The sequence below is a fragment of the Phalacrocorax carbo genome, chromosome 7 (assembly GCF_963921805.1).
Source record: "Phalacrocorax carbo chromosome 7, bPhaCar2.1, whole genome shotgun sequence".
Classification (NCBI taxonomy): domain Eukaryota; kingdom Metazoa; phylum Chordata; class Aves; order Suliformes; family Phalacrocoracidae; genus Phalacrocorax; species Phalacrocorax carbo.
In genome coordinates, this window is record NC_087519.1 from 3975015 (window position 1) to 4002526 (window position 27512).

At 51.9% G+C, this 27512-nt stretch overlaps 2 protein-coding genes across 2 annotated transcripts in view; both read left to right on the forward strand.

Annotated features, from left to right (window-relative positions):
- Nucleotides 1–17166, forward strand: part of PCSK6 (proprotein convertase subtilisin/kexin type 6) — a 37731-nt gene extending 20565 nt beyond the window's left edge. Inside the window, exons 8-21 of the mRNA XM_064456109.1 lie at nucleotides 1104–1316; nucleotides 2789–2889; nucleotides 4490–4593; nucleotides 5103–5220; nucleotides 6307–6495; nucleotides 6690–6826; nucleotides 8864–9043; nucleotides 9644–9746; nucleotides 10287–10483; nucleotides 10923–11010; nucleotides 12337–12428; nucleotides 13699–13828; nucleotides 14912–15024; nucleotides 15471–17166. Of these exons, the coding sequence (XP_064312179.1) occupies nucleotides 1104–1316; nucleotides 2789–2889; nucleotides 4490–4593; nucleotides 5103–5220; nucleotides 6307–6495; nucleotides 6690–6826; nucleotides 8864–9043; nucleotides 9644–9746; nucleotides 10287–10483; nucleotides 10923–11010; nucleotides 12337–12428; nucleotides 13699–13828; nucleotides 14912–15024; nucleotides 15471–15568 (1863 nt within the window). The 3' untranslated portion in view covers nucleotides 15569–17166. The remainder of the gene's footprint in view (nucleotides 1–1103; nucleotides 1317–2788; nucleotides 2890–4489; nucleotides 4594–5102; nucleotides 5221–6306; nucleotides 6496–6689; nucleotides 6827–8863; nucleotides 9044–9643; nucleotides 9747–10286; nucleotides 10484–10922; nucleotides 11011–12336; nucleotides 12429–13698; nucleotides 13829–14911; nucleotides 15025–15470) is intronic.
- A 4056-nt stretch (nucleotides 17167–21222) lies between these two features.
- On the forward strand, nucleotides 21223–27437 carry SNRPA1 (small nuclear ribonucleoprotein polypeptide A'). The gene is made up of 9 exons (XM_064456110.1): nucleotides 21223–21422; nucleotides 22182–22329; nucleotides 22836–22914; nucleotides 23292–23338; nucleotides 24045–24147; nucleotides 24687–24766; nucleotides 26024–26099; nucleotides 26516–26609; nucleotides 27224–27437. Exons 1-9 carry the CDS (start codon nucleotides 21341–21343, stop codon nucleotides 27280–27282), a joined length of 768 nt encoding a protein of 255 aa, XP_064312180.1. The 5' UTR covers nucleotides 21223–21340; the 3' UTR covers nucleotides 27283–27437.
- The last annotated feature ends 75 nt before the right edge of the window (nucleotides 27438–27512 follow it).

The following is a 27512-nucleotide window of genomic DNA, read 5'->3' on the forward strand; positions in this document are numbered from 1 at the left end:
CGCCGCAGAGCAGTGGGAGGGAGGTAAACACCAGATCTGCCCAGGCTAGCGCCGAAATCTCTCCGTGGCAGGAGTAGCTGCGGGGAGGATGGGGCTGCTCCGCTGCCGCCATGTGCTTCCATCGCCTGCCAAGCCCGGCAGCGTGCTGCCCTCCCCGGAGAGCCCTGCCTTATGGGGCAGGGAAGCGAACCAGCCGCTTCATTTCCTGCCCCAAACCCCCTTGGGTCACCAAAAATCCTCCCTTGGGACTGCGGCACCCTGTTTGTGAACCCCCGCGGGGCTGGGTTATTCCTGGGGGTGCAGGCACCCTGGGTGCCTCGGGAGCGGTTTCGATGGAGGATGGAGGATGGAGCGGTTCGCCCCCGCGCCGTCGGCTTCGTTAGGGGCCCCTCGTTGGCACCGTGGCGGCTGCTGCCGGGCGGGGTTTTCCCCCAGCTCTGGGGAGGTCTGGGCAGCTGGCTCACCCCTCCCGCCCCCCCAGTTCCTGGTGGGCTCCCGCAGCTGTACCCGATGGGGACGGCTCCGTCAGATGTTCCTGCCAAGCGATGGGCAGGGGAGAGAAAAGGCTGGGATTAAAAAAACAAGAAACGAACAAAAGAAACCTAAAAGATAGGCCGGCAGAAGGTTTCTGGTGGTTGGGGTGGGTTCATGAGGGGCTTTGCGGGCTCAGGGTGAGCGAGATGTGGGGTTTGGGGGGTTTGCTGGTTCCTCCCGCGGGGCCATCCCTGCATCCCTGGGAAGTGCTGCTCCAGGTGTTACCAGGGGCTGCGAGCACCCGAGATGTTTTACCCCATGAGAGCCCATGGAGGATGCCAAAATCCCCATCGCCGGAGGCTCTCCCATCCTCGCTGGGAGTCGCCGCCTGTAAAACTAGGGCTGGCCGAGCCAAGGGGCGTGTTTGTGGGGGCTGATCCAGAGGGCCAAGTACTGGGCAGGATGGGACCCATCCTTCCGCCCTAACCAAACCCTACCTCGTGACCCAAAGATCAGGCCTTCTGATGGCATCCCAGTGCCGGGGGAGGGCTGCCCCCTCCTCCCCGTGCCGAGACAGATGCTCATCCCAATCAAACACCTCTCACCCCCCATCCCCTCTCTGCCCACAGGGCCGCAGGGGCTTGGGGTCCATTTTCGTCTGGGCGTCGGGGAACGGCGGCAGAGAGGGCGATTACTGCTCCTGTGACGGCTACACCAACAGCATCTACACCATCTCCATCAGCAGCACCACCGAGAACGGCTACAAGCCCTGGTACCTGGAGGAGTGTGCCTCCACCCTCGCCACTACCTACAGCAGCGGGGCTTTTTACGAGCGGAAAATCGTAAGTTTTAGCCCGATGTCAGGTGGGGCGACATCCCCTGGATGTTTTCTGTGTGGCTGGGCTGGATGGTGGATCGGTTGTAAGAGCTGGCCTTTGCCCGTAGCCCTGTGGTGGGGTTTGCTTGTGCGTTTTTATGGTGGGGCCAAAATTGCTCTGGTCCTTGGGAAGAGCTCAGGGATGTGGCGTTTCCCCTGGTAAATGGGTGAAAGGGCTGGATGTTTGCAAAAATACCCATGCAGATATTTACCTGTCCCCCAACATGCTTGTTCACTCTCCCTTGCTTAAAAAAGAGGGAATTTTGAGGGTTTTTAGCCTGAGAGAGAAAGGAGAGGGAGGATGGAGGTGTTTGGCAGGGCTGTGGCAACTCCAAATGGGGAGCAGAGGCTTTTCAGAGCCCAGGAACTGCCTGAAAGCGTGTGCACGTGTGGATCAGCCTGGTTTTCCCTGACACACAGGCTGTGTTTGTCCCCTCCCAGCAGCTGCTGTGGTCTCGTACAGCAAGACCTTTTGTTACTGGTGTTCCCGTCCATTATCCGAACCTCGGGCAGTAACACCTTCCCCACTGCATGATGCCTCATCTGAGCTGGGAGGGAGTTTTCCTCCCAGCTTAGTTTTTTGACAAAAAAAAAAATTTGGTTTTTTTTACAAGTCTTTTTTTGTTGTTGTTGTTGTTATTCAAGAGTGATTTGTTTGGCCACTAAAATATTAATTTCCAGAATCCAAGTGCCTCGTTGGGGCCATTTTCATAGCATTAAGGAGCATTTGCATGGCTGAGGCCAGCACCAGCCCAGTGCTGCAGGAGAATTGCTGGGCTAAAAATCAGCTTCCAGGAGCAGCTGGGTGGGATGTCCCCCCCCCCCCCGCCTCCAAAAATTAGCAGATTATCTCAAAAGCCAGCAGCCTTTTAAAAATGTAACCGATGGAGCATCTCTTTGCCCACCTCCTCTTTCCAAGCTTTTGGTACCCAAGCATCATGCTCTTCCCTGAAACAAAAAAGCTGGAAATGGCTTTTTGTTTTTCCTCTTCTTTTCCCCATGTAAATGGAAATTCTCACCTGACACCAGGAACTGGAGCTTTTAAGGAAAGCATTTAATATGACACAGCTCAACATGACCCCATGGGTGCGTACCCACACCAGCCCAGCCCAGCCCAGCTCACACCACTCCATCCACGGCTTTTCCTCCAGCTGACCCACAGCATAATTGCCTTTTTTCCCCCTTTCAAAATATTTTTGCACCTTTGAGCAAAGGAAAATGTAAGCAGGGGTGTTTCCTCGTGCACCAAATGTATCTGCAGCCCATTTTGGGGGGGCTCAGAGCACCCTGATGGCGTGAGAGCCACGACAGGTTTGGGTACCCACAGCCTCAGCTCTGCGCTGGCAGCATCCCAAGCAAAGCTGGGGTGCTCGATGGGGTAGTGCCCGCGCAGGGAGCATCCCCAGCAGCACGGGGCTGCAGCTCCTCTCTCCGCAGGTCACCACGGACCTCCGGCACCGCTGCACAGACGGCCACACCGGCACCTCCGTGTCCGCCCCCATGGTCGCGGGCATCATCGCCTTGGCTCTGGAGGCAAAGTAAGTGTAACCTCACCACTGGCTTGCAGGGGAATGTTTCCAAATTTAGTAGCTAGCAAGCAAAACCAGAAAGAAAAAAGGTGTTTATTTTCCTCTGGAGCAACTCAAAACAGGGCAAAGTTATTCTAAATTGCTCCTTTTTGGCAAGGTTTGATACAGCGTTGTTGTTTTGCATCTAATCTTCCTGCAGGTGTTTTATTGAGCTAATTCTTCACTTGTTGCCATCTGTTGAAAAGTTGAGGTCGGTGAGATAAGTCAGGCTTTTATTTGGTGCATTGAAACTGCTGACAGCCGGCTCCAACAGGAGTTTTGTAAATACTTCCTGGGAAAAAAAAATCAGAAAACATCATGGAAAATGGAATATGTCTGTAGAAATGATGGTTTTCAGCTAGTGTTTCATTTCTGGGAGAAAAGGACTTACTTTTGCATAATGTCAAAAACCCCCGTGCGGTGACCAGCAGTGACACGCTCCCCAGTTCAAAAGAGCTGCTCTTTGCCTCTTGTCCCCATCCCAGTCCCATCCCGGTCCCCCAGCCCAGGAGCAGCCCCGCAGGGGACCAGACTCACCCCGTAGGCATCCCTGTGTTGCTCTGTGGAGCACCTTCCCATGAGCTTCTCACTATTATTATTATTTTTATGGAGTGGACGTGAAAATAAGGCTGCAAATAAGCTGCAGGGCAGTGTCTGGGGACAGCAGTCGCGGCATGTTGGCTCCAGTCCCTCTCCTCTGGTTTAATCCCAGCTCCCAGGTCGGGTGAGCACGTTTCCGGAGATGCCGTTTTCATTACAAATATATTAAGAGTGTTAGATGTAATTTTTGTATTGTTTAACAGAGGCATAAAATGCAACATTAAGTACCAGGGCTTGGTGCTCAGGCACTCCATTATGACGAGAAGGAATAAATTGAATTTCTGTTCTTAAATGTGGCTCGAGAGCAATATAAATCCCAGCTCAAGATGCTGAAGGAACTGACTGTAAGAAAAGCATGGAAAATTCTTCGGCAATATCCCCAGGCTGGGGTCTTAGCGGGGGCTCAAAAGCACACAGTGCTCAGCGTCCTGCATCCTGAACACACAAACATAATGCAAACCCAGCCTAGAGGGGGGTTTGGAAACACTTTGGGTTTTATTTTTCTGTTAAATTAGCAGGCCAGGTTTTTTTCCAGCAATTTTTGCCATTATCCCTATAAAGGGAAGGTTTACTCAGCAGTGTGTATCAGTGAGCTACCAAGCCTGGTACCCTGCCTCAGGGTGTGCTTCGTTCTTGATCTCCTGGAATAAAATAGGGAAAACCTTCCTGATTTGCTCCAGTTGTACTCCGGAGCATAAGAGTTAAACACCCCAGGCCAGGAAAGAACCCTGCAATGCCCGTGGGCATGTGGCACCCTTCCTTGGGGCAACCCCCTCTGCAGAGGCACCCCAAGTGATGGCCAACCTCCAGGCACAGTGTTAGCATTTAAATCATCAATTCATGCTCTTTTGGAGCAGGAAAGATTTTTTGGGTTTTTTTTTTTGATTTTTTTTAACCTAATGGGGGTCCCTGCTGCTTCTGGGAAGACCGGAGGCAGCAGAGCCATCCCATGAGCCAAGTGTTGTTGCAGCCCCCTGCTCACCTGGAGGGATGTCCAGCATCTGCTGGTCAAAACCTCGCGGCCAGTGCACCTGCGAGCAGCCGACTGGAAGACCAACGGCGCGGGGCATAAAGGTGAGGGGCCGCGGGGGTGGAGACGGTGTGGCAAAAATGGCCACAAAAGGGAAAATAAAGATCGCCAGAGCTTTGCTCATAGGAGTGTTTGCCCTGGGTGGCTGCTCCCAGCTGGCTCAGAGGCTCCTACCATCAGGCTGTTGAGCGGAGAGAGGAGAGGGCAGTAATCTGTGGGGTGAGATGCCTGGAAGCTTTGCTTGATGGAGGCCTGGAAGCCTTCCTTGGTGGAATCTTGGAAGCCTTGCTTGGTGGAGGCTGTCCTGAGCTGCACCGTTGGTTACTCCTTTTGGTAGGCTGCTCCCACCAATGGGTTTTCTATGGTGCCAACAAGGATTTGGTGCGTAACTCGGGCAGGGCGACGAGCTCTGCATGTCAGAGCACCTTGTTACCCCCAGGGGGTCAACTCCACACCTTCTCAGATGGTTGGAGGATGCTCTGCCAAGAGCCAAGGAGGAGTTACTGGTCCCTGTTTGGAAGGCAGTGGGTTTCTGAGTCTTCTCTCTTTCCAGTTAGCCATCTATATGGCTTTGGTCTGGTGGATGCAGATGCTATTGTGGTGGAAGCCAAGAAGTGGAAGTCAGTTCCACCCCAGCATGTCTGCGTGGGAAGCCTGGACAGGGTGCCCAAGTGAGTGTCATGGGGTGAGGGTCTCCCCCGGGGTATGTGGCCACTTGGAAGGAGCTTTGGGGGAGCTGGGTTTTGTGATTCAAAGGCTCAGCCACTGTCCCAGCATTTGGAAATGGAAATTAGGAATCCAGGATGAGCCCTTGTGCAGGTGAGGTGATGTTCATAGATTTTACGGTCAGATACACCTGCACCATCCACCCTGAGGTCAGTTTATTAAGCCAGAAGTGCCCACCTGGGGTCCCTGCCTACAGCTCAGCTTGGAGCAGGTCCTGCGGGGGCTCTCTGGGACCACCTTTGATGGCAGGTGATTTATTTTTGCCTTTGCCATGCTTTTGCTTCCCAGATGGGTGATCAGCAGAGAATTCTTGAGGGCTGACAATGCTGTTTGCCATTCTGGAAATGGCTTAGGGAGACCAAAACCAACTCGCTCTCTGGGTCCTACATGGGTGATGGGTTGGACTTTCCTCCCTCTTCCACCAAACATCTCGTTTTGATGGAAGACACCAAAAAATGGTGCTTTGTTGCAAGGGTTCCTATATTTCCCGTGCCTGGGGTCTCTTTGAATTTGGCTTTAAGTTCAAACCAACTTAGGTTCACATCTCATCCTTGGTACGTCTGTCCCTGCTGGGTTAAAGGGTGGGATCAGGGATGTGACCAAACAAACGCTCCTGGTTTACCACTGCCTGGCTGTAGAGCAAGTTGAGTTGTTCGTCAGAAAAGCAGTCCCTTCGGAAAGACTTGCATATGCAAAGCAGGAATGAATTTGGAGCCAAGTGTGTTCATGGAACTATTTATCTGATACAGACACTAATTACAACCCAAAGAGGAACGCTGCCCTGATAATTATAATAAAGCAGCACCCTTGCAGCCCATAAGGCATAGATCTTAGAGGCAGTTCAAAGCCATCTCATTACCATTGAGCAATTCAGCAAATTCCTGCGCTAGGACACTGTATTGCAATGGAGGATGAGATGATTTTTGCTGGGAAGCAGTAGGAGACCAGGTTCAAATATAACTGGGCATCCAGGCTGCTGGGAACTGGGGAGCGGTGCCGTCCCTGACGCGATGCTCTGCCTGTCCCGGCAGGTACATCCGGGCTGACCACGTGCTGCGCACCAGCACCCTCAGCAGCGCCTGCGCCCAGCACCGTGACCAGCACGTGCTGTACCTGGAGCATGTCGTGGTGAGGCTCAGCATCTCGCATCCGCGCCGGGGCGACCTCCAGATCAGCCTCATCTCTCCGGCGGGGACCAGGTCGCAGCTCCTTGCCAGGAGGTAAGAGCAGCCAAAGCTCACGTCTGGGCTGGGTAATACCCTTGTTTAGGGGGTTGTTGCGGGTTTGCCGGGTTGTTCAGGAAGGCGAGGGGCAAGGGTGAGTGCGTGCAAGGATCCCTAAAATCCTTAATTACCTCTCTACCTTTTCCAATTAAATAAGACATTCAAAGTCATGCACGGCATTATCATTGCAGGGTGTTTGATCACTCCAACGAGGGGTTCAAGGGCTGGGAGTTCATGACCGTCCACTGCTGGGGGGAGCGGGCGGCGGGGGAGTGGACCCTGGAGATCCATGATACACCATCCCAAGTGCGCAACCCCGCGGTGCAAGGTAAGGGTCCCCCAGCACCTATGTTACCCCAGTGTCCGCTGGTCCCCCTTGCCCCCAAAGCTCTTTGCAGATTGCTTTGCTTGGCCGTAACATTTGTGATGAGTTTTATGGTCTTCAGCAAAACTCTATTGCCCAAATTTTTAAAAAATGGGACTAAAACTTCAGCCCTGAGCACAGGAGGCTGCCGGCCTGGCTGAGCCGGGAGCGGGTTTTCTCCCAGCAGCAAACTCACTGCAGCCGAGAGCCAGGTTTCCAAAATTAAACCGTAATGAGTCCAAATGAGGAGACTCGAGAGCTGTAATTGTTGTTTGTTTGTTTTGCTTTGCTGCTGGGACATCTGGCTCGTGGGCTGGTTGTGCAATGGCACAAGGGGACGATGCCCCTTGGGCTGTGGACGGACAGACATCCTCCCGGGCCTGCCTCCATGCTGGCGGGGGGTGGCTGAGCTCAGCCTTGGCCCCCTGCGTGTCCCCAACCCCACCGTGTCCCCCCTCCCTGGCTTGGCCGCCTGCCCCCTGACCCCTTCCCGGCAAAGGAGCCGGGCTGGCGGGATCCGTCCCCGCTGGGAAGGGGCAGCCGCCTCAACCGCTGGTGGCAGCGGGGCATGAAGCATCCTGCCTGGAGCTGGCGTGCGCTGCGGGGGTGTTAAAATCCACACGCTCATTGATAGGAAGCCAGGAGTATATTAAAAACCTCTCCCATGCAACTTTCTGGCAGGAGGCGCACGTGGGGGTTCATTGTGCAGAAAGTATTTCTGTTTGCTGCCTTCACCCGAAATCTTTTGAACTCAGAGAGCAGCAGTGAAGTGCCCACGGAGCTGCTTTACCCCCTGCACTTACAGTTTGCGGCAAGTGTTTCTGAGCCCCTTGTGGGCGTCTGGGCTCGGCTTTACCCAGCTTTGCAAAATAAAATGAAAATGAGTGCATTAAGTCACCTCCCCTCAAAGGGTCTGCACCAGGTTTGAAGCAGAGAGGGCAAAGCAGGAGGAAAAAGAGGGACGATGCTCCTGTCTGCGGCAGAAATTAAATGTTAATGTATTAATGTAATGTAATGTATTAAATGTTAATTTAAGACCATTAAATTAAACAATTAAATTGGTTCATTTAATATCAATTAAATACTATGGATGTCCTGTCGCCGGCACGGCTGCACCCCCAGCATCAGCGCAACGCAGCGTGGGCTTTCCTCACATGGGACATTTTAGATTTAAAGCAAATTTAATTGTTTTGGTGGAGGCACGCGGCTGAGCTCTTCCCTGGCTGATGCCGCCCAAGCTCACCCCTTAGCAGGCTCCACGACGGCGCTGCTTGCTTGCAGCAGGTGGATCCTCTCAGCCCTTTTGGAGAGCCAAGAGATTTGGGTGTTGGAAGTTTTAAGCCCTTCCTGGAAACGCAGGGATTAGTAGTTAAAGCCAAGCATGCCGCGGGCATGAAGTGACTTCTGTTGATGGGGAATTGAAAGAAAAACAGCACTGGTAAGAAGTAGCCGCGTTTTTAGGACCCCGTCCCCAAAGCGATGTGGGTTGGTGAGGGCCCTGGCATGGGTGTACGGCCGTGGGGGATCCCCAGCCCTCAGGTGCAGCACAGGCTCCGGTGGCCCCGCAGTGTTTCAGGCGATACTGAGCTCAGACCTCCGACATGTCAGATAGGCAGGTGGCTGGAACAAGAGCAACGAGAAATAATCTGGCGTGTGTCGGGCGGCTTTTATCAGACAGAAATAATCCTCCATTATGGAGCTTTTAAAGTTAATGGTTCTCTCCGCCCATTGAGCATGAAGCCTATGGTGATGCTGTGGTTTGTCAGATGAGTTACAGAACAAAAAATCCCTTGTAGGTGCCTTAAACGGCTGCATTTGTGTGGGCTGGGAGCTCAGGGGCTCATGAATGTTTCTGGGTGTTCGCTGTTTGCTTCTGCATTGCCGGCCAGTGGTGAAGCCCTGACGGTCCAGTCCATCGTCCTCCTGCTTCCGCCAAAGCTGGGTCCCCTGGGGAGGCGCAGGAGGGGGTGCAGGATGGGTGACGTTGCACCTGCCCCACAGGGAAGCTGAAGGAGTGGAGCCTCCTTTTCTATGGGACGGCCGAGCACCCCTACACCGCGTTGGGCAGCCCCCAGTCCCGCGGGAGGGCGCTGGAGGTGCCGGCATCGGAGATGGAGCCATCGAGAGCTGCCTTCCTGCAGAGCCAGGTGGAGGTGGCAGAGGAGGAGGAGGAGTACGCAGGTAAGCACCAGCCGAGCTGCCATATTGTCCCCTGCAAAGTACCTGGGAAAATGCCAACGAGGGGAGCCATGAGGCCTGATCCTGCCCAGGGCCGAGGCGGGCTGGGAGGAGCGGTGCCAGTGGCCAGCACGGGGTAGCAGAACGGCAAAATTAGAAGGTAGCAAAATGCCCCGTCCATGCGCTCCCACCACAAATTGGTGGTGCAGCTGTCTGAGGAATAAAAAAAGCTCCTCTGCCCACCTTCCCCCCCACCCCTGGCGCAGGCATGGGCGGGCGTCCCTGCCGGTCCCCGAGGAGCGGGTCCAGCCCCTCTTTCAAAGCTGCTCTTGTACCAGAGTGTTCAGCCAGAGGATGGCTGGGTGGGATTCATGCTGGGAAGGGTGAGTTGGAGGAGAGGCAAGCGCCCAGAGCCATGCAGCTCCATAGGATACAAAGGATAAGATGTACAAGATCTACAAAATAACAGATATAGGATAAGATAGGCAGAGGGTCCCCAGCCCCTTCCACATATCCCGTGAGGGTGTGCTCTGAGCATTCTGGCAGTGGGGTCTGGTGGATGCTCAGCCTCTGCCCCTGCTGAGCTGGTCTCTCCCTCCCCAGGTCCGTGCCACCCCGAGTGCGGCGACCAGGGCTGTGACGGCCCCAGTGCCGACCAGTGCTTGAACTGCATCCACTACAGCCTGGGCAGCGTGAAAACCGGCAGGTGAGGGGCGATGGGGTGTCCCCACGGGGTCCCCCGGGAGGTGGCAGCGCCTTCCCCCAGAGCTCGCACCGCAGCGTGGGTGATAGATGTTTGCACAGAGAAAGAAGCGTGTGAGAGATAAAATGGAGGGAGAAGGAGGCGTGGGGGTCCATGCCCTGGACGAGGGTGTGATGGGGTTGGGGACATGGCCATGTAACCATGCTGGGGAAGAAGATTTGGCTTCACAGGCTGGGGTCACCCACGCCTAAGGGACAGCTAGCTGAGATGCCAGATCACTTCTGGAATTGGGGATTCCACTCCTCAGTCTCTTGGGCTGGCACAGGGAAAGTTTACCCATAGTCAGGGTTGCTCTTTATTACAGAGCCACAACATTCAAAACACCCTAAACCTTAAGAGTAAGAAATAAACAAGCCCAAATCGCCGCCAAGGCTGGGGGGTGCCCTGAACGCTGCAGGCGAGGGGACAGAGGCAGGGGCCAGGATGCTGGGAGGTGGCTGGCCGTTGGCACCAAAGCCCGCGCGCTCTCGGTTCCTTCCCCAGGATGTGCGTGAGCTCATGCCCCGCGGGTTTTTTCGGCGACAAAGGAGCACGGCGGTGCCGCCGGTGCTACAAGGGCTGTGAGCGCTGCGTTGGGAGGGGACCGACCCAGTGCACAGCGTGCAAGCGGAGCCTCTACCATCACCAGGAGATGAGCACCTGTGTGGTGCTGTGTCCGCCCGGGTTTTACGCCGAGGAACGTAAGGATGTTTATCACTTGTAAACTGTAGCATGAGGATATGCAGGGGTTGCTTCTCTTTTAAGTGCTATGGGTAGAGAAAACACCTTGATTTTTGAGTATTGGCTTTGAATTTCCTCCCCCTCGAGCCACTTTGCACAGTGAAGGGAGGAGGAAAACTTCTGGGTGTTCAGAGGGTGGCGCAAAGTAGAGGTGCTGAACTCAGCTCTTAATTAGAAGACTGCAATTAATGATCCTAGCTGCTTGCAAAGCATATTTCTTCCTAGCAAGCAATGACAGATAAGGTCATCTGTAATAGCAGGGACCGGCTGTGGGGGCACACGTGCCTTTTTGCCCTGGGGAGCTGGCACTGGGGTGCAGTGGGGCTTCGCAGCTCCGACTGCCGCTTGCAAATCACTGTCCGGATTTTATTCTCCCTGCCTCACTTTGTTTTTTGAAAGGTCAGAAACGCTGCCTGAAATGTCATCAAAGCTGTAAAAAATGTGTCGGCGAAGCAGACAAATGTACTGCATGCAAAGATGGATTCAGGTAAAATACCAGAATGGGAGGAGTCCACACCTGCAGCATTGGTACCTGTGGTTTAAATTTGGGAAAATCAATGGGAAATTAGAGAGTGAATTAGTTAAAGACCCAAGATCCTGCTTCCATGGTACTAAAGCTGTGGCATGGAGCTGGGAATTTAAAGGTGGTGCTTCATGTACCTTTCTTAGCTGAAAAGCACAATTTAAATTTAATTGCCTTTTCTCCAGCACAGGCCAGGTTGGTGGGTAAGCACAGTGCTGTGGGCTCAGAAGTGCTTATCCAAATTTGGTGACCTGCGACCAGAGCAGCTCCTGGCATCGCAGCATCTCTAATTGGGGGAAAAACCAATGAAAACATTTACACTGCATGTTGCAAAGCGCATGTTTCCTCCCAAGTCTCAGGCGGTTCTGTCAGCGCCGTCCCAGCCAAAGGCGGCGCTTGGTTTTGCTCACATGGCAGAGTTGGTACCGGGCTGAGCTGCTCTAAGCAGGCTGAAAATGCTCCCTGCAAGTGCAGAAACCCTCCTCTCAGCCTTCATCCATGCAGGAAAAATTTATCGGATGTACCTGTTGAGCAGGGCTGGTGTAGGGTAGTGGTTTTCCAGCAATGCGGGAGCAGGTGGGGCAGCCCCAACCCCACAAGGAGCACCGGGCGCCCTTGCTGCTGGCCCCACAGCTCCTGCGGGATGCAGAGCCCAGCCATGTTGGTGAGCAGCGTCAGCACAGGGAGAAGCAGTTTTCCATCCCCAAGCTCATGTGGGAGTATGATCCTGCAGCGCTTTGCTTCGCTCAGGGGCTGTGAGTGGGCCAGAGCCATGGTGCAGCAGCAGGACTCTCGCAGACAAGGAAATTGCTGCCGCCAAAAGATTATCTACTCCCATGGAAAAGCAAAAGTGGAGGCACTTGTCAGACATAATCCGCATAGCACTTGCTTTTTATTGTCCAATATCCTTTTAAGCCGGGACTTCAAATCATCCCTGCCACGGTGAAGCAGCGCTGGCCCAGCCGCGGCACTGAACCAATTTCCTTTTATTCCGGGCAGCCTCATGGTGCAAAAGGTCTTTGGCAGAGTCTGGCTGGCTGCCCATGGGAAAAAATAATTTTATTTCTTCCTGGATACTTAATTAAGGAACGTGCAGCCATCCTTTTAGTCCAGACAGGACTAATTCTCCTGAATAATTCTCCTGAAGCACTGTCTGGCTTTCCGATGCCTCCCGCGCTGCGGGCTGAGGCTGCTGTAGGGTACTGGGGGATGCGGAGATGGGGTCGGGCTGTGGTGAGTCCCCAGGGCCTGTAGCTTTGGGTGCAAATGTCCTCTCTGCTTTCCCGGCAGCCTGGCAGGAGAGAGCTGCGTGCCGGAGTGCCAGCCCGCCATGTACCTCAGCAGGGAGCCCCGGCGGTGCGAGACCTGCCCCGCCGGCACAGGTATGTCCTTCGCCCCACAGCATCCGCATGCAAAACCCCAAACCCCTCGTGCATCAAGAGCTGCCCGTCGTACCCACCCCAAGCCAAGGCAGAGCGTGCCGGAGGGGAGGGAATCCCAGCTCTCCAGCACATCCTGTGAGGTGCTGGGAATATGTTCATATCGGAAAGGTTTTTAGGGAGTTTTTACATTTTTATTAGAGCCATTCTTTATTTTCTGATCCCTCTGAAGCCAGGTGCTTTTGGTTAATAAGGTTGCAGAGGAGGCTGTAAAACCCTCTCGGAGTGATGGAAGATGGCTTTGCAGCATATAAAAATGTCAGGCAGCCGAGCCACGTTATCCCGACCAGGCTGGCCGCTGCCGGCTTCTCCCCGCTGCCCAAAGTTGCTCGGCGTTCCCTTTAAATCCTGCATTTTTCACTTCTTGAAAGTCCAGTTATTTTCCATTGTTAATGTTTGTGTCTGCCCCTGAAATCATCATAGATCTGATGATAATATGATCTCTAGACAATTCATGTTCAGTGGCGTGAATCTCATTTATCATACATGGGCAATTTCCTAAGACTAAATCCAAAATATTTATTGATCTTGTTGGCAAGCATGGAAGGGAACAGGCTCTTAATCCCTTAAGAAAATTACTTCCCTTCTAATTCTTATTCCAGTCAGCATAAATGTACTTCACCACAATTATTTTTCAAGCCTTTTCTCGTCTCCTTTTCCTGCATAACCATTTCTCAAGCCGGGCGTGTGGAAGGCCTCTAATAATACCACCTCCATCACCACGGTTTGCCGTCCAGCCGCAGCATGCTGGCATCAGAGTGGGCCCTCTGCTTTCTCAGCTCCTCTCCTGAGCCCTTCCCTCCTCCAGCTCCTCCACAGCCCAGTTTAGCATCTCTTTTTCCACACATTACTCTGCACAGAGTGGGAAAGCCAAACCAGTGCATGCTTGGGAGCAGTGGCTGATGCCCCGGAGGGGATTTTGATGTGCTGCCCCTCAGTGAGCCCCTGTGGCTGGCTCTTGGCTCTGCAGAGGGGCAGGACGCTGGGTCCTGACTGGGTTTTTTGGGATGGGAGCTAATTTTTGGGAGGTAAGAGCCAAGCAGCCACGCAGGACCCTGGTGGCACAACAAGCAGCTTGTTTGCTCCTGTGCACAAGTGGGGCAGAGCCGAGCCGGTGTCCCCCATCTCATGCAGGGCTGTGGCCGTGCTGGAGCGATGTGGCTCCTGTCTCCGAAACTGCCCACATCGTCTGCCCTCTCCCTTGTCCCCACAGGGCCGGGCGAGGAGGAGTGTGCACCCTGTGCCCCTGAGGCCCCCGCACCCCACTGGCACTGTGTCCCCGCCTGCCGCGAGGGCTTCTACCCCGCCGACAGCCACGGGCTGCCCAACAAAGTCTGCAAGAGGTACGTTACCTCCCCGATCGCGACCGGAGCAAAGCCGGGACCGATGGGGAGTGCTGGCAGCGAAGATAAAAAAGACATAATGCTGAAAACAGCTCACAGCTGGAGCTGTTTACTAGGGAAACGAAAATAGGGATGAGGGAGCCATGGCAGCTGTGGGGCTGGACCCCGCACGCCCCTGCTCTATTTAAGGGTAGTGATTTAAGAGCAGCAGAGCTGCACGCTCCCCTGCCAGAGCCAGCCAGCCAGCCTAGATGTCTTAGGGCTATGGTGGAAGGGGCTCAGCCCCAGCCCGAGGCTCTTTGGAGGAGGTGTGGGAGGAACGAGGAACAGTGTTGTTTAGGCAAATATTCCAGCTTTCAATCAAACCTGCTCCGTTTGCCCCGCGGCCGTGTTGGAGGAGCGTTCGCCCGCTCCTTGGCCATTCGCCCGCTCCTTGGCCCAGCATGGGGGCTGCGTTCGGGAGACTGGGAGATGCCGGGAGGCAGCAATTTGCTCCCACTCGCTGGCACTATGTGCTTTAAGTGGGGAGCAGGAGTGGATTCAGCCTCATTAAAGCAAATATGAAAGGGAAGGATTAAAGGTGACTTGGGAACATGCAGCACAGTGCCTGCCCGCCCAGGGTTTCACTCACCCACGCTGGCTATCCAGCAGGGAGGAACAGGGGACCAGCATCCCTTCCCAGGGTTTTCAGAAAGCCACGGTCCCCAGGCGGGAGGCACAACTCCTGGGCTATTTTCCCTGAGCAAATGGGTGAGAGAGGCACAGATGCCCCTCGCAGCCCTTTTTCTAACTGGGATTGCTGGGGGGGTAGGTGCGTGTCCCACTGAGCCTTCCCGAGGTGAGAGGAGTGCTTTTGGGATGTCACTCGCTGTCACTGGGCATCAAGCTGGCACCACCGAGCCCATTTTTCCCAGGGCTTCAGTAACTTTTCAGTAACTTCAGAGTCACTATTTTCCACATCTGCTGGTTCATTCTGGATGCTGCAGTGCTGGCAGACGTGTTTTCTGGCCAACGGCCCGTTTTGGATGGCCAGGGTCGGGGCGTCAGTGCTGGTTCAGACCACGGCGGGGTCTCTGTCCCCAGGTGCGATGACCACTGCTCAGCCTGCGAGGGCTCTGGTGGAAACTGCCTCAAGTGTAAAGAAGGTTTCAGCCTCCTCGGTGGCTCCTGTGTAACAAATGAAACCTGCACCAATGGTAAGTAGTTGTGGCAGAACTGCTGGCACTGTAGTGCTTCCCTGGTAGCAAAATTGAGGGGTTTGGGGGATTCGCTTCTCAGTGTAAAGCCAAAAGCGCCGCAGCTCTTAGGCTTGCTGGGGCATGGCTGCAGTGAGGCAGGATCCGGCTGCAGTGGGCAGGCAGCTCACCTGGCAGAGCTGCTGGATATCTGCCTGTTGCTCAAACAGATCCAAGCGTTTGTATTTCGTTATAGTTTGGTCTTGGGGCTAATTCTCCCACTTGCTGCAAAGCTACTTTATTCCTTCATTAAACCCATGTGAAAGATGCCCTTAAAAAGCAACTCCTTTTCAATTCTCTCTCTTCCAACACTGGAACGAATTGCACTGCCTGTTACGTGCAATGTTTGTTTATTTAAAATGTTAATCTGCTCTCATTTTCTCTTGTTCCTCCCCTCGGCCTCCCAGCTGACAAGACTTTCTGTGAGATGGTGAAATCAAACAAGCTCTGTGAAAAGAAGCTGTTTGTGCAGTTCTGCTGTCAGACGTGTCTTATGGCTGGGTAAAGTTCAGTGGCTGCATCCATCCAGGAGTTCCACCAACTGCCAGCCCAGTTTTGCCAAATGTTTAGGACAAAAGTTTATTTTTTCAGCTTTGGGAGAGTTTACATGGTGCTGTCAAGCATTCGCTCGGAAGTTTGATAGCTTTAATATCACTGTCAGAGCGTTTCTATAGCGATATGTTAAGCAGAGATTGGATCGTACCCTCAATGATCAAGTCCTGAAAAGCATCAGCCAAGCGGTGATATTAATACTCTCAAACGCTGCTCGTGAGCAGGGACCGATGCATGATCCATGTACCCAAGCTTGGCTCTTTGCAGAAATCCTACTGATCTGCCTGCTCCGAGCGACTGGCGGGAGCCCTCGCTGCAAAGGATGCAGGACTTCACACATCTGCGAAGAAAGAGCCGTTTCTGGCTCAGTTTTTGGTACCCTTTTCTGCTGGGTGGCGGCTGATATAAACCTGCATTGCAAACGGCCGGTGCCGTGCTCTGTACATAATAAAACGATGAATTAGGCGGTTCCCGGAGCGGTGCCCTAAAGCCTGCTCTGGCACTCCTGTTCGGATTCGGTCGGTAGCTGTTTCTCTCTGGTCATGGCAATAACTGGAGATTTGAGGACCAAAGCGAGAGCTGATCCACACGGCTCTGCAGGCGTGACAGCCCAGCGAGTCCGGCAGGGCTTTGCCCTGCAGGTAACTGCGGGCAGGCAAAACCCATGCGCCTGCAGGAAGTCTTACGGACTCGGGGGGTTCGTCTGCACGGACCAGCCTGTGGGGTCACAGCCTTACCACGAAATGTATTTCCCTCCTGGAACTGCTAGTAAGTTGCTGATTAATTCAGTTCTGGAACAAGCTAGATCCTACCTCTAAACGAGGTGGTGTCCCAGTTAATCTCTTCTGACGTTTTGCGTTCCGATCCTTCCCGTTTCGCTGGGTATACCCTCCTCTCTCACAAAATCCTCCTGTTCACGGCAGTGATTTTTCTTGGGCATCTGTTTCCAAAAGAGACATTCCAGGGATCCAGCCAGGAAGTTCTTAATTCTACAAAACCCTTCCCCGAAACAAACCTTTTCATGGTCTCTCTTAATAGTAAGTCATGTGGTGTTTATATACTTGTGTTTAAAATATCCTTGGCTATGTTGTTTTACAGATTTTTAAAAAATAACTTATACAATCCTTGTTTTTTCTCTGTAGACTATTTTTTATATGGGAGTGGGGATTCTTTTTGTGTCTTATGTCCTTCTTTTCTCCTCTCTGACCTTGCAGAGCCACTCTTTGCACCAGACGTATGTAAACACTCTTTCCTACGCTGCATATCCTGATTTTCATTGTTAATAGTTTTAATGAGTTAAACCTTTTGCCAATGAAATTCACAGTACGAATTGTCACCAGTTCCTCACGGAGCTGGGATAATCCCTGCTTGGTTTCGGTTGCAACGACACGCGCCCTGCCTGGGCTTGCCCGCTAGAGCTTACCTCAGCCAGGTGAAGAGGGGAGAGCCACACCATCACCAGTCCTCACCTGCCTGGACCAAACCCAAGGAAAGATGGAGCTTTGGTGAACTGACCTTTAAGTTAATAAACTATTGATCTCCCCTGACAAATGAATCTGTGCTTTTTACAAATTCATGCAGCTGCCATCCTGGCCAGAGGCAGGGCAGGGCAGGGCAGTGATGCATCGTACCTCTTTATTTTGCTGGACAAAGCAGCTGTCCTGGCCGGAGCTCCTGGTCAGCCCAGAGCCCCTGCAGGAGAAACAGCCCAGGAACAGATGAGCTCTGTCTGCAAAATCCTCACTTTTGTTCTTATAAAGGTCTTTTACCTTCAGAGGAAACTCGTGTCCTGAATACCCACCCTGTGGCATCTGTGGTGCACCCAGGGCAGTTTGGCTGGGTTTGGCTCTGCGTTCAGACGTGGCTGGGCATATTCTCCAGCTGTGGGAGAGTACAGCATGTGGGGATGCATCTGGCAGGGGGGCTCGCTGCCCTTTCCCACCCATACACGGAGCATCCTGTGGCCCCCAGAGCCCCACCGCTGTTCGCAGCCGCTGGGACCTGCAGGGCTGCCTTCCCCCTTTGGCTGGCTGGGGAAGGAGAGGAGCTGCTGGTGTCCGGGAGCGGAGGGAGCTGTGGAGCCTTTTGTTGTGTTGGTTTTGCAATGTTTAACCATGGGCCAGGTGCCCAGGGTAGTGCCTGAATATCTGGAACTGAGCTTTAAAAGTGTGAAAAAAAAGAAAAGAATGGAGCTCTCCCATAAGGGAAGATGCTTTCTCAGAGCTGCGCTGCTGTAGGCTCCTGTGTCTTACAGATCTTCACATTTATCAGACAATAAATGTGAATTAAGCAGATGATTTATCACATGCAGTGATTCCTTCTGAAAGGATTCCCCTTTCGGTCTCGGGCCAAACCAGAGGTCAGAAGTGGGGTGAAATGTTCCTGGCTTCTGCTCCTTCAGTTGTAAAATAACAAACTTTCATTTCTGTTGCTGTGTCACACAGTCAAAAACTGGGAGCTGTGAATCAGGAGTACCGCGTCAGCTCTGCTTCTCAGTTCTCTGGCTCACAGCGGCCTGCCTTTAAATACTGCTCACTGGTATATTTAGACATACTGAAATGCTTAAAAAAATAAAAGATGTTTACCCTTACATCCTTGGCATAACCTAAAATACCCACTGGGTGAAGCAATGCAATTTAAGATGACCAATCCCCAGCAGTCCCAGCTTTATCCTGCTTTCTGCTGCCCTCCAGCCTGCCAGGGAAAGAGAAACAAATTCTACACATCGAGTTCATGCAACAACATCAGCTTCCAGCATTTCCCAGGGCACTAACTCCCTCAGAAATCATTCTTGGAAAGTAATAAAATTCAAATTATTTATCCAAGCTATTGCAGTGCTTGCTCGGAGCTATTAAAGTCTCTCTGACACTGGTATGCTCAGAGTATCGAAGCGGCTGTGTCTTCAAGATAAATGCGTATTTAGGCAATTTATTACAGCCCGTTTCTCTATTGTCTCTTGGCACCAAAGACAAATCTATAATAGCTGTTTTCTGGAAAATCTTAGTGCAGCCTGACTCCTCATTTGCTGTTTGGCTGTGAGGTTGCATTCGCGGCCATCTGCCATTTCGTAGTTGGCAGGTGGGGAACACACATCTTAGAAGTCATTGCTTTGACTTTCCATTACAAAGAAAAGGCTTTTAAGAGCTTGCGTGCAGCATCTGAAACCAAGAATCTGTCTGCTCTCAATGACAATTCTATTACGCTGTGGAGCCGAGGCATACAGCTCTCTGGTGCTAGGGGAGAAAGGTCTGCCTTTCATTTGGCCCTGTCAGAGGCAGGAGCTGCTTTCCAGGAGGCTGAAGAGGGTCTCCTTTTAATGACTGCCTGAAATGACTAAAGGCTCTGTTGTCTTTATCACCGCGTGATTCCTGAGTCACGTACAACAGTGCTGCTCATTCTTTGCTTCTGCTTATGACAGCTTGCTCTTTCTTGCTCTCTCCTACCTGCTTTTAAACAAATGCAGATGTTATAAAAACTTGACTACGTGCTTTCAAATACAACTTTGGTATGGGTGTTTTTTTTAAGTAGGGAGCCACAGGAGCTGCCTGACCCCAGCTGACACCTCCGCAGGAATCGCCAGCTAGAACAGAGCCAGCTCTGACGCTGTAGTCCTGGGGAATGAGCCAGGCGTCACTCTCAGGGTGATGCTGCTAGATGCTCCCAAAAGAAAAGTATGAGCCATGACTCTGTGGTGCCAAACGTGGCTGCAGCATTTAAGCTATTATCACATCCTCGGTTCACAGAAATGTCATGGCTCATGGAGAAAATCCTTCCCTCGATAGCAGTGGATCCAGAAACCATTCTGCCTCATCTTGTTCAGGGGGCCTTGAGGGCTGGGTGAGTATTTCTCCAGGGCCACAGAAGCAGTGGCCTGGTGACATTCAGCAGGATTTGGGACCTGGGGGTGGCCGGTGCCACCTTCAGTCCATGTCATCCACACTGTGGTTCCTCCACCTGCAAAGCCCTGCTGCTGCCAGCCGAGCCCTGCCAGCGGGGCTGAGCGCCTCGGCCACAGCAGCCCAATGCTGACACCCGGCAGCGTGCCAGTCCCGGACCTAGCGACCTGCTTTACGTTCAAGTGGAGTTGCCTGGTCAGACACAGCAGGCTGAGCCTTTTCAGCTCCCTCACCTCTTCCTTGCTGTTCCCCAAATTCCTAAAGCAGGTAGGAGGGGGTGTAGTGATACATGAAGGTGCATTTTACCTCACAGGCAAAGGGTGAATGTCATGCTGCAGCCTGTGGCGTGTTCCCAGCACGTCACAGCTTCTCTGAGACCAGGAACGCACATGGAAGTGCCAGAGCAACAGAGGGAAGGTGTTTATGGGCAACCCTGTGTCCGGGAAGAAAGGCTGAGCTGCTGCTTAGATGGAGGAAGGAAAGCACCAAGAGCTGTAATTGTTGCAGGAGGCTGTCCTGGCTGCGTAGCAGGAAGGGAGCAGCATGTGTTCGAACAAGCACAGTCCCACCAGCTAAGTGCACAGGAGCCAGCTCTGTCCAAAGGAAAGCAGCCTGCTTGTTGCAAGTCATCTGTGTGAACCAGCCTCCTCCACCTCCATTTCTGCAGATTTAGTCTGTGCTTGGAAACACCAGAAGCTGAGGGGAAACCTCTGGTGACCTCTTCATGCTGCTTTAGGGTATTATCGATAGCAAAGCCAACTCAGTTTGTTGATCGATGTGCTTGGGCCCTGGGCTGAGCGCTGGCCCTGTGTGCTGCCCTTGCCTGGCTGTGAGCTGCAGGGAGGCCTGGGGTGGCCAAGGGTCACCAAGGGTGGCCAAGATGGCTAAGGGTGACAAAGGTGATCAAGGTGGCCAAGGGTGGCCAGGGTGGCCAAGAAGGCCAAAGTGGCTGAGGGTGGCCAAAGTGGCTGAGGGTGACCAGGTGGCCAAGGTGACCAAGGGTGGCCAAAGGTGGCCAAGGTGGCCACGGGTGACCAAGGTGGCCGCGGTGGCCAAGCACATCTCCGGGGGAGGGGAGCATGGAGGAACCCCACCTCAGCAAGGCAAGGTTTTGCTGCCAGCAGCCTCCCACGAGGGATCGCTGCCCTCCTCACCGGCACTGCTGCAGCCGTACCGGCCGCTCGGGGGGGACGGGGGGGACACTGGGGTGACAGCGGGGCGCCCCGGGGCGCTGGGGCCGCTTTTGCCGAGGGAGGCGGCGTTCGCAGGGCGCCGGGTCCCTCTGCCGACGAGCTGCCGCAGCGCTCCCGGTGCCATTGCCGGCGGGGAGCTGCTGCTCCCTCCAGCCGCGAGGTTTCAACGGCACGGCTAATTACCGCGGAGAGACCTTTAAGGGGGTGCGATTGAAGAGGGGCCCGCGGTCGGAGGAGAACAGCCTGGCTGGGTGGGGGGAAGTGCAGGGCTTCCCCTGCTCCCCGTCAGGGCGCAGCGGCCTCGGGACACTCTGAGGGGGCACGGGCTGGGCCTGCCCGGCACCGGGCTGCCGCCGGAGCCCGGGGGAAGTGAGGTGGGGGAGCGGGGCTGCCCGGCCTGTGGAAGGAAGGGGGGGCCGCCCCCATCACCGCCCCGCTCCCCTCAGCTCGGGGAGGAGCCGCTGAGGAGAGGGCGGGGCCGCGGGGCGGGGCCTGCCCCTCGCTGCCTCGGCGCTCGGCTGGTCGGCCTGGCGCGGCTCGGCGCTCGGCGGGTTGGTCTGTCGCGGCAGGCCCTGGCGGCGGCGCGGCGCGGTGCGGTGTGGAGCGGCGCGGCGGGGCGCGGCGGGGCTCGGCGGGATGGTGAAGCTGACGGCGGAGCTGATCGAGCAGGCGGCGCAGTACACCAACGCCGTCCGCGACCGCGAGCTCGACTTGCGCGGTGCGGGGGCTCGGCGGGGCTCTGACCGGGCGGGGGGGGGCGGTGCGGCCTGCGATGGGGCCTGGGGGGAAGGCTGTGATGGGGCCTGCTGGGGGGGGCCCTGTGATGGGGCCTGCTGGGGGGGGCCCTGTGATGGGGCCTGCTGGGGGGGGGCCCTGTGATGGGGCCTGCTGGGGGGGGGCCCTGTGATGGGGCCTGCTGGGGGGGGGCCCTGTGATGGGGCCTGCTGGGGGGGCATGTGTGCTGTGATGGGGCCTGCAACCGTATGGGGGGGCTGCAGCAGGAGGAGGGAAGCCAGGAGGGGGAGGTTGCTGAAGGGGCCTGCAGTGGCCAAGGGGGTTTGGGGAGGGGTTGAAAAGGCTCCAGTGGCAAGGGAATCCTGGGGGGGTGGTTGTGGGAGTGGAATGGAAGAGGAATTTGGGGGATATGTCGGAGGAACCTGCAGTGGTGGGGGTGGGACACACGAGGGATGTGCCAGAAAGGCGGGTTTGGGCTGAGGGGATACATGCAGGGAGGGGGTTGGGGTGTTTGCTGAGCGGGAGGAAGAGGGATCCTCTGAAAAGGCTGTGGGGGCGGTTGGCTTTGAGGGACAGAGTTTGGTCTATGTGTGATGTGGAGGAGAGTTGTGCTGGGGTTGTTTTTACTGAGGCTATCTGCATGCTCAGTCCATCCAGATATGCCCCCTACGCACTCTGCCTCTTGCTTTGTTCTGCTTCCCTGTGGGCACCACCTAATTACTGTCATGCACTCTCTCCCCAGGCTATAAAATCCCTGTTATTGAGAACTTGGGTGCCACTCTGGACCAGTTTGATGCAATTGATTTCTCTGACAATGAGATCCGTAAACTGGATGGGTTCCCTCTGTTGCGGAGGCTGAAAACTCTTCTGATGAATAACAATAGGATTTGGTAAGCTGTTGTATTTTGCCCAGATGGGACACTGGGGCTGAGGGAAATGCTCTTGGGAGAGCAGAGTGTGTGCATCTTTCAATGCTGGGTAGGCTTGGAAGTGTTTTATGGAAAAGAAATTGGCACTGAGTACTGTATAGGCGATCTTCAAGTTGCTTGCTTCCTTCAGGGCAAAAGTCAGTTTTTGTTTTTCAGGCAGGACAATGAGATGCAGAGTTTGGGCAGAACTTTGGATTTCATTTGTTACCCATATGAAAACAAGAAAATGGGGGTACCTGCAAGTGAATGGATGTAAATCTCGTATTGCATCTAACTACAGCGGTGGCTGGTGTTTACTGCCAGCTTTATTAGAAAAAGTATTGTAGGGGATGCTAACCCACACTTCTGCCAGTGTCAGACTGGGTTGTTTTTCAGGGAGTTCCTCTATGTTACCGTATTTCTGCATGTCTTTTCACCATTGCTAATTTCTGGTCTAAGTTAAATCTTTGGGTTTTGTTCTTCTTTAGTCGGATTGGTGAAAACCTTGAACAGGCTTTGCCCTGCCTGACGGAGCTCGTTCTTACAAACAACAACATTGCTGAATTGGTAAGCTATCGATGTAGGATAAATCTAAACAAGCTTAAATCTGTGTTTGTCGTCTTTCTAATTAACATTTTTCCTCAGAGTAGTGCCATGTTCTTTTGGTAATAGTTGGTACTACTCATCTTTCTAGTTAGCCCTTTTTCTTTTTTAAGTAATATCATACAGTTTTGGTAGTAGTTAATGGTGTACATATTTTAATGAACGTAATTTGCAGCATGCAGTGGAATAGCAGTCACAAAGTTGTAGCGGGTTTCCTGTTAAACTAATTGTGGTAATTCTAATTAATTTCTACAGTAGATCTGAGTCTAGGACTGTTGTTTTCAAATGTTTGATTCTCATTAAATGGACTTAGGGTTTCTTACTGTGTTCCCGTTACGTAGGGTGAACTGGATCCATTATCAACTATTAAATCGTTGACTTACCTGAGGTATGTAATCTTGAAAAGAAAAGCTACTCTTTCTCTGCTGTTTGAACTCTGCTGCTGGCCTGGCTCTTTGCTTCGATCTGGAATGCTCTCCTTTTTATGAGCCGTGACAGATTCCTTATGCTTGAGAAATGAATCGATAAAGAAGTTTCCACTACATTTCAGAAATAGCTGGTATTTAATGGGTGAGGCTTTCTATTACTGACAGACTGTTGGACCAAGGAGATGTAACATCTCTATAAACCAATATGCAAGCAGTATTTGTAACCTTAACCTTTAAGAAACTAAAGGTTTAAACTGTTTTTACAAAATACTTTAAAATGCATGTAAACAATTACTTTTCTGTAACGTTACATTCTGTGCGAGGGACAACAAAAATAAGAAAAGCAATTTGTCCCGTGAATTTTTTGGTTGATCAGTGTCCAGGTAGGAAATGTGATGGTTTAGTTATTTGGGGTTTTTTTTTAGTGTTTTGAGGTTGTTCTTTTCGTTCTTCATCAATAGAATCTAATTAATTGATAAAGTATTTTAACTATGATTTTCATAATATCAAAGCATGCTGTCACAAGGCTTACTTAATGGTGTTATTTGTTGTCTGTTGTAGCAGAAGGAACATGAATGCATTTTATGTATATTAATGTATTTCAGTATAAGTCTATTAAAATACTTTATATTAAGAACCTCTTTATAACCTTTATTTACTTTGTAGCATTTTAAGGAACCCTGTAACAAATAAGAAGCATTACAGATTGTATGTAATCCACAAAGTTCCCCAGGTCAGAGTGCTGGATTTTCAAAAAGTGAAACTCAAAGTAAGTGGGCTTTCTTTGGTTCAGCAGGAGACTAATCCTGTTTTGTCTTGTTACATTAGTGAAAATTCAGCTGTAACAGTGAGCTTTTTGCCATAGTTGTAAATTTTATTGAAACAATAGATCATAAGTGGCTCTGAAACTTGCTCTACATTTTCTTTCATGGTTTCATTCTCTTAACAACAGTCTGCTTAATTATGTTTAATTAAGTTTTACTACCTTCATTTGTTTATTCTGATCCTTTTCTGGCCCTCTGGTGTTGGTAGAAAGACAGACCTCTAGAGCAAGAAGCGAGCAATTGCATCAGAGCCCTCTGCTTTCAGTGAAGGTGCAGTGTGGGAAAGAGCTCTTTTAAGAGCGCCGGGTTGATACGTCTTGAGTCTAAGTGTTTGGGCAATGTTTATGTGCTTGTTCTTACATCTGGTCTCCACGTACCAATGTTCACTGATGAAGATGAGCCAAAACGTCTTTCTTTGCAAAGATGGAAACTTTGCAAAATGCAATGTTCTTAAATTAACTTTGTATGTGTGGTATCGCTGTAGGAGCGACAGGAGGCAGAGAAAATGTTCAAGGGCAAACGGGGTGCACAGCTTGCAAAGGATATTGCCAGGAGAACAAAAACGTAAGATAAAAAAAACAAATTTACACTGGCATTCTCCTTCAGAAACACCACCTTCTTTGTGTGCAGTATTAGGCGTAAACTGAAGTATCTGCTACTGGCAGGATGCTTTAAAAGCTTTGGTAGCCACAAGTGCCTTGTCCAAGCATCCCGACTTTTGGATGGTGGTGAATACATCTCAGACATATTTTTGAAAGAGATATTTGGTCAGGGTGGATTGTTTTAAGTCAACAAGCAGGAAACCTTAATTTTATTTTTCCTTTCTGTTATTTAACTGCAGAGAAGGTGGCCATTGTTTATTTTGTGGTTTTTTTTTTCCCCTAGATAATTGGTAACTAACATTTTTTGTTTTGCCAGAGAATAGAAACTGTAAAATCTGCTGTAGTTAGGAGGATAAATGCAGATGAAAATCTTTAGTTAAGCTATTACAAGTATGTGCTTGCTTAGGTTAATTCTTAAGCGGTATGTCATATGCTTTGTTTAATCTTTCATTGGCCTCTTTGGAAACCAGAATTTGGATCACATACAGCAGCATCATTTCCAAATTCATAGTTAAAAAAATATCCTGAAAGTACTTAGTATTCAAAACTTGAATAGATGGACTCTAGCTCTTTTTTGAGTAGAAGAGGGTTCAGGTCCGTGATAGTTTTAGAACAAGTAGGTGATCGAGCTGTTCAGCTCAATAAACAGACATGAAGAAAGTCAATAGCTGCAAGAGAGGTTACAGCACTCTGATGCTGGGTCTGCACTTCAGCAAATTCTTTCCAGCTGATTACTCAGAAACGTCCATTTTTGCAGACTACAGATACTTTTTGTTTTTCCTTAAAGCATCACCAGATAACCTTCTTCTTTTAAGATTACATCCAGTCTAGTGTAGGTTTTAATATAGGCTGTTGTAATATCATATTAGACATACGAGAACAGAAAACTGAATTTCAGCTACCCTGTGTTTTATCCACCCTGCTTTTGTAATGGCGACAGACCGCCTGAGTGTTCAACAACATCCAAATCGAACAGCTAATTAATTTATGAAGTTAAGGTCTGCTCCTCTTCATGAGGAGGTGAAAAGGTCGGGGGGGAATGGGACAGCAAGGACAAGTTGCTGGTGTTTCTGAAGGAGGCAATTCTTCACTGTATCAGTTTGTTAACAAAGATAAGATACTACACTTGATTGAATGAAAAGCTTCCAAACCTAGTTTGGAAGTTAGAGAAGCACATACCCTTCAAAGAGTGTAACGGGTCTTTATTTTTCCTTTGAAGCTTCAATCCAGGCGCTGGTCTGCCGACTGACAAAAAGAAAGCTGGGCCCTCCCCAGGGGATGTTGAGGCGATTAAGGTGAGTCAGGACGGCGCATGTGGGCAAGAGTGGAGGAGAAAAACTGCCATGGATCCAAACTGAGCAAATGTTTCCTTCCTCTGGGCAACCCCGGCTCTGTTCAGGCAAATAGAACAGTTTGGTTTAGGTGCCTTTTCTGTAATTTCTCTGTTATGATGGACCTTATTTTTGAGAACTTAAATGAAACTTTGATCTGAGCTTAGAGCTCTCCCAGAACAGAGCAATTTGTTTAATAAGGGTGAAGTAAGATTGTGCTTTGTCACCTGTAGAGTGTTCTTGAACTAGAATTTTGTAGAACTTTCTGTAAAAGCTCTGTGTCACTTAACTGGAAAAGAACTTGGGTTTATGCTTATTTTAAACAGATTGAAATACTGTATTTGAAGATTTATCGTGTTCCTTTGTTTTTTTTTTTTTAGACTGCTATAGCAAATGCCACGACTTTGGCTGAAGTGGAGCGACTGAAAGGCTTGCTACAGGCTGGTCAGATTCCTGGCAGAGAACGAAAATCAGGTCACTATACTTCTTTTACTTCTGTTTCCAAAACAGAATCTACCTCTATTGCTTCCAGGTGCTTTAGCTCAGTAGGGAGCTACACTGGAAGGGCTGAACAGAGAGAGCTGAAAAAACTGTTTAAAATGAATGTAATTTTATAGTCTGAATAATTGAGGATTGCATCCGTAAGTCTCTGCAGTTGGCGTATTTGCCGCCCAGCCTCCGGGATGCAGGTGTGACACCTGGACTCCCTTGAGAGCGAGGTGCCAAACACCAGCCCTGCGTGCTCCGTTGTGTTGGGTAATTCCAAACAGTTCATCCCAGTTACTTAAAGAAAATTAGATTAATTACAAAGTATATCTGGACTCCGTTTCAGCATTTAGTGCCTCAGGCAGGGCAGAGGAATCTCTCTGTGATCTCTCAGAGGTCTCTGCATGGCCGGATCTTGACTGCAGACGGGTGGTATCACCTCTTTTCTGTATATTAGAGCCATGTAGATTTTATTTCCGCCCCGTAGTGGTTTTTAATTCACGTTACCCCTGCCCCTCTTCGGGGGGCGGTGGGGGAACTAGCATTGCCCCTGCGGGAAGGGGAGCGGACACGTGCAGTAACCACCCGACGCCTCCTTTCAGGTCCCTCGGAGGACGCCGAAGAGGAAATGGAAGAAGACGCGGTTCCCAACGGCTCCTGAGCCCGGCCTTGCCGCGGCCCCTGGCTCTCCCGGGAAGGCACCCGCTCCTTCCGCCGCGCCGGTCTCTCCGCAGGGGGCTTAGGCCGCAGCCGCCCCCTCACACCGACCCCCTCCTTTTGCGTTTCGCCGTTCAATAAACGAACGTTTCGTTTTTCTCCCCTTGGTGCCGCGTCGCTGCTGGCGGGACGGGGCGGGAGGGCCATGGCGGCGGGGCAGCCATGGCGGCGGGC

What these genes read in the sequence shown, in the direction of transcription:
- SNRPA1 (XM_064456110.1), top strand. Translation starts at nt 21,341, where the DNA reads ATGGTGAAGCTGACGGCGGAGCTGATCGAGCAGGCGGCGCAGTACACC. An exon ending in CCGCGAGCTCGACTTGCGCG is followed by an intron (nt 21,423 to 22,181) that starts GTGCGGGGGCTC and finishes CTCTCTCCCCAG; the next exon opens with GCTATAAAATCCCTGTTATT. An exon ending in ATGAATAACAATAGGATTTG is followed by an intron (nt 22,330 to 22,835) that starts GTAAGCTGTTGT and finishes GTTCTTCTTTAG; the next exon opens with TCGGATTGGTGAAAACCTTG.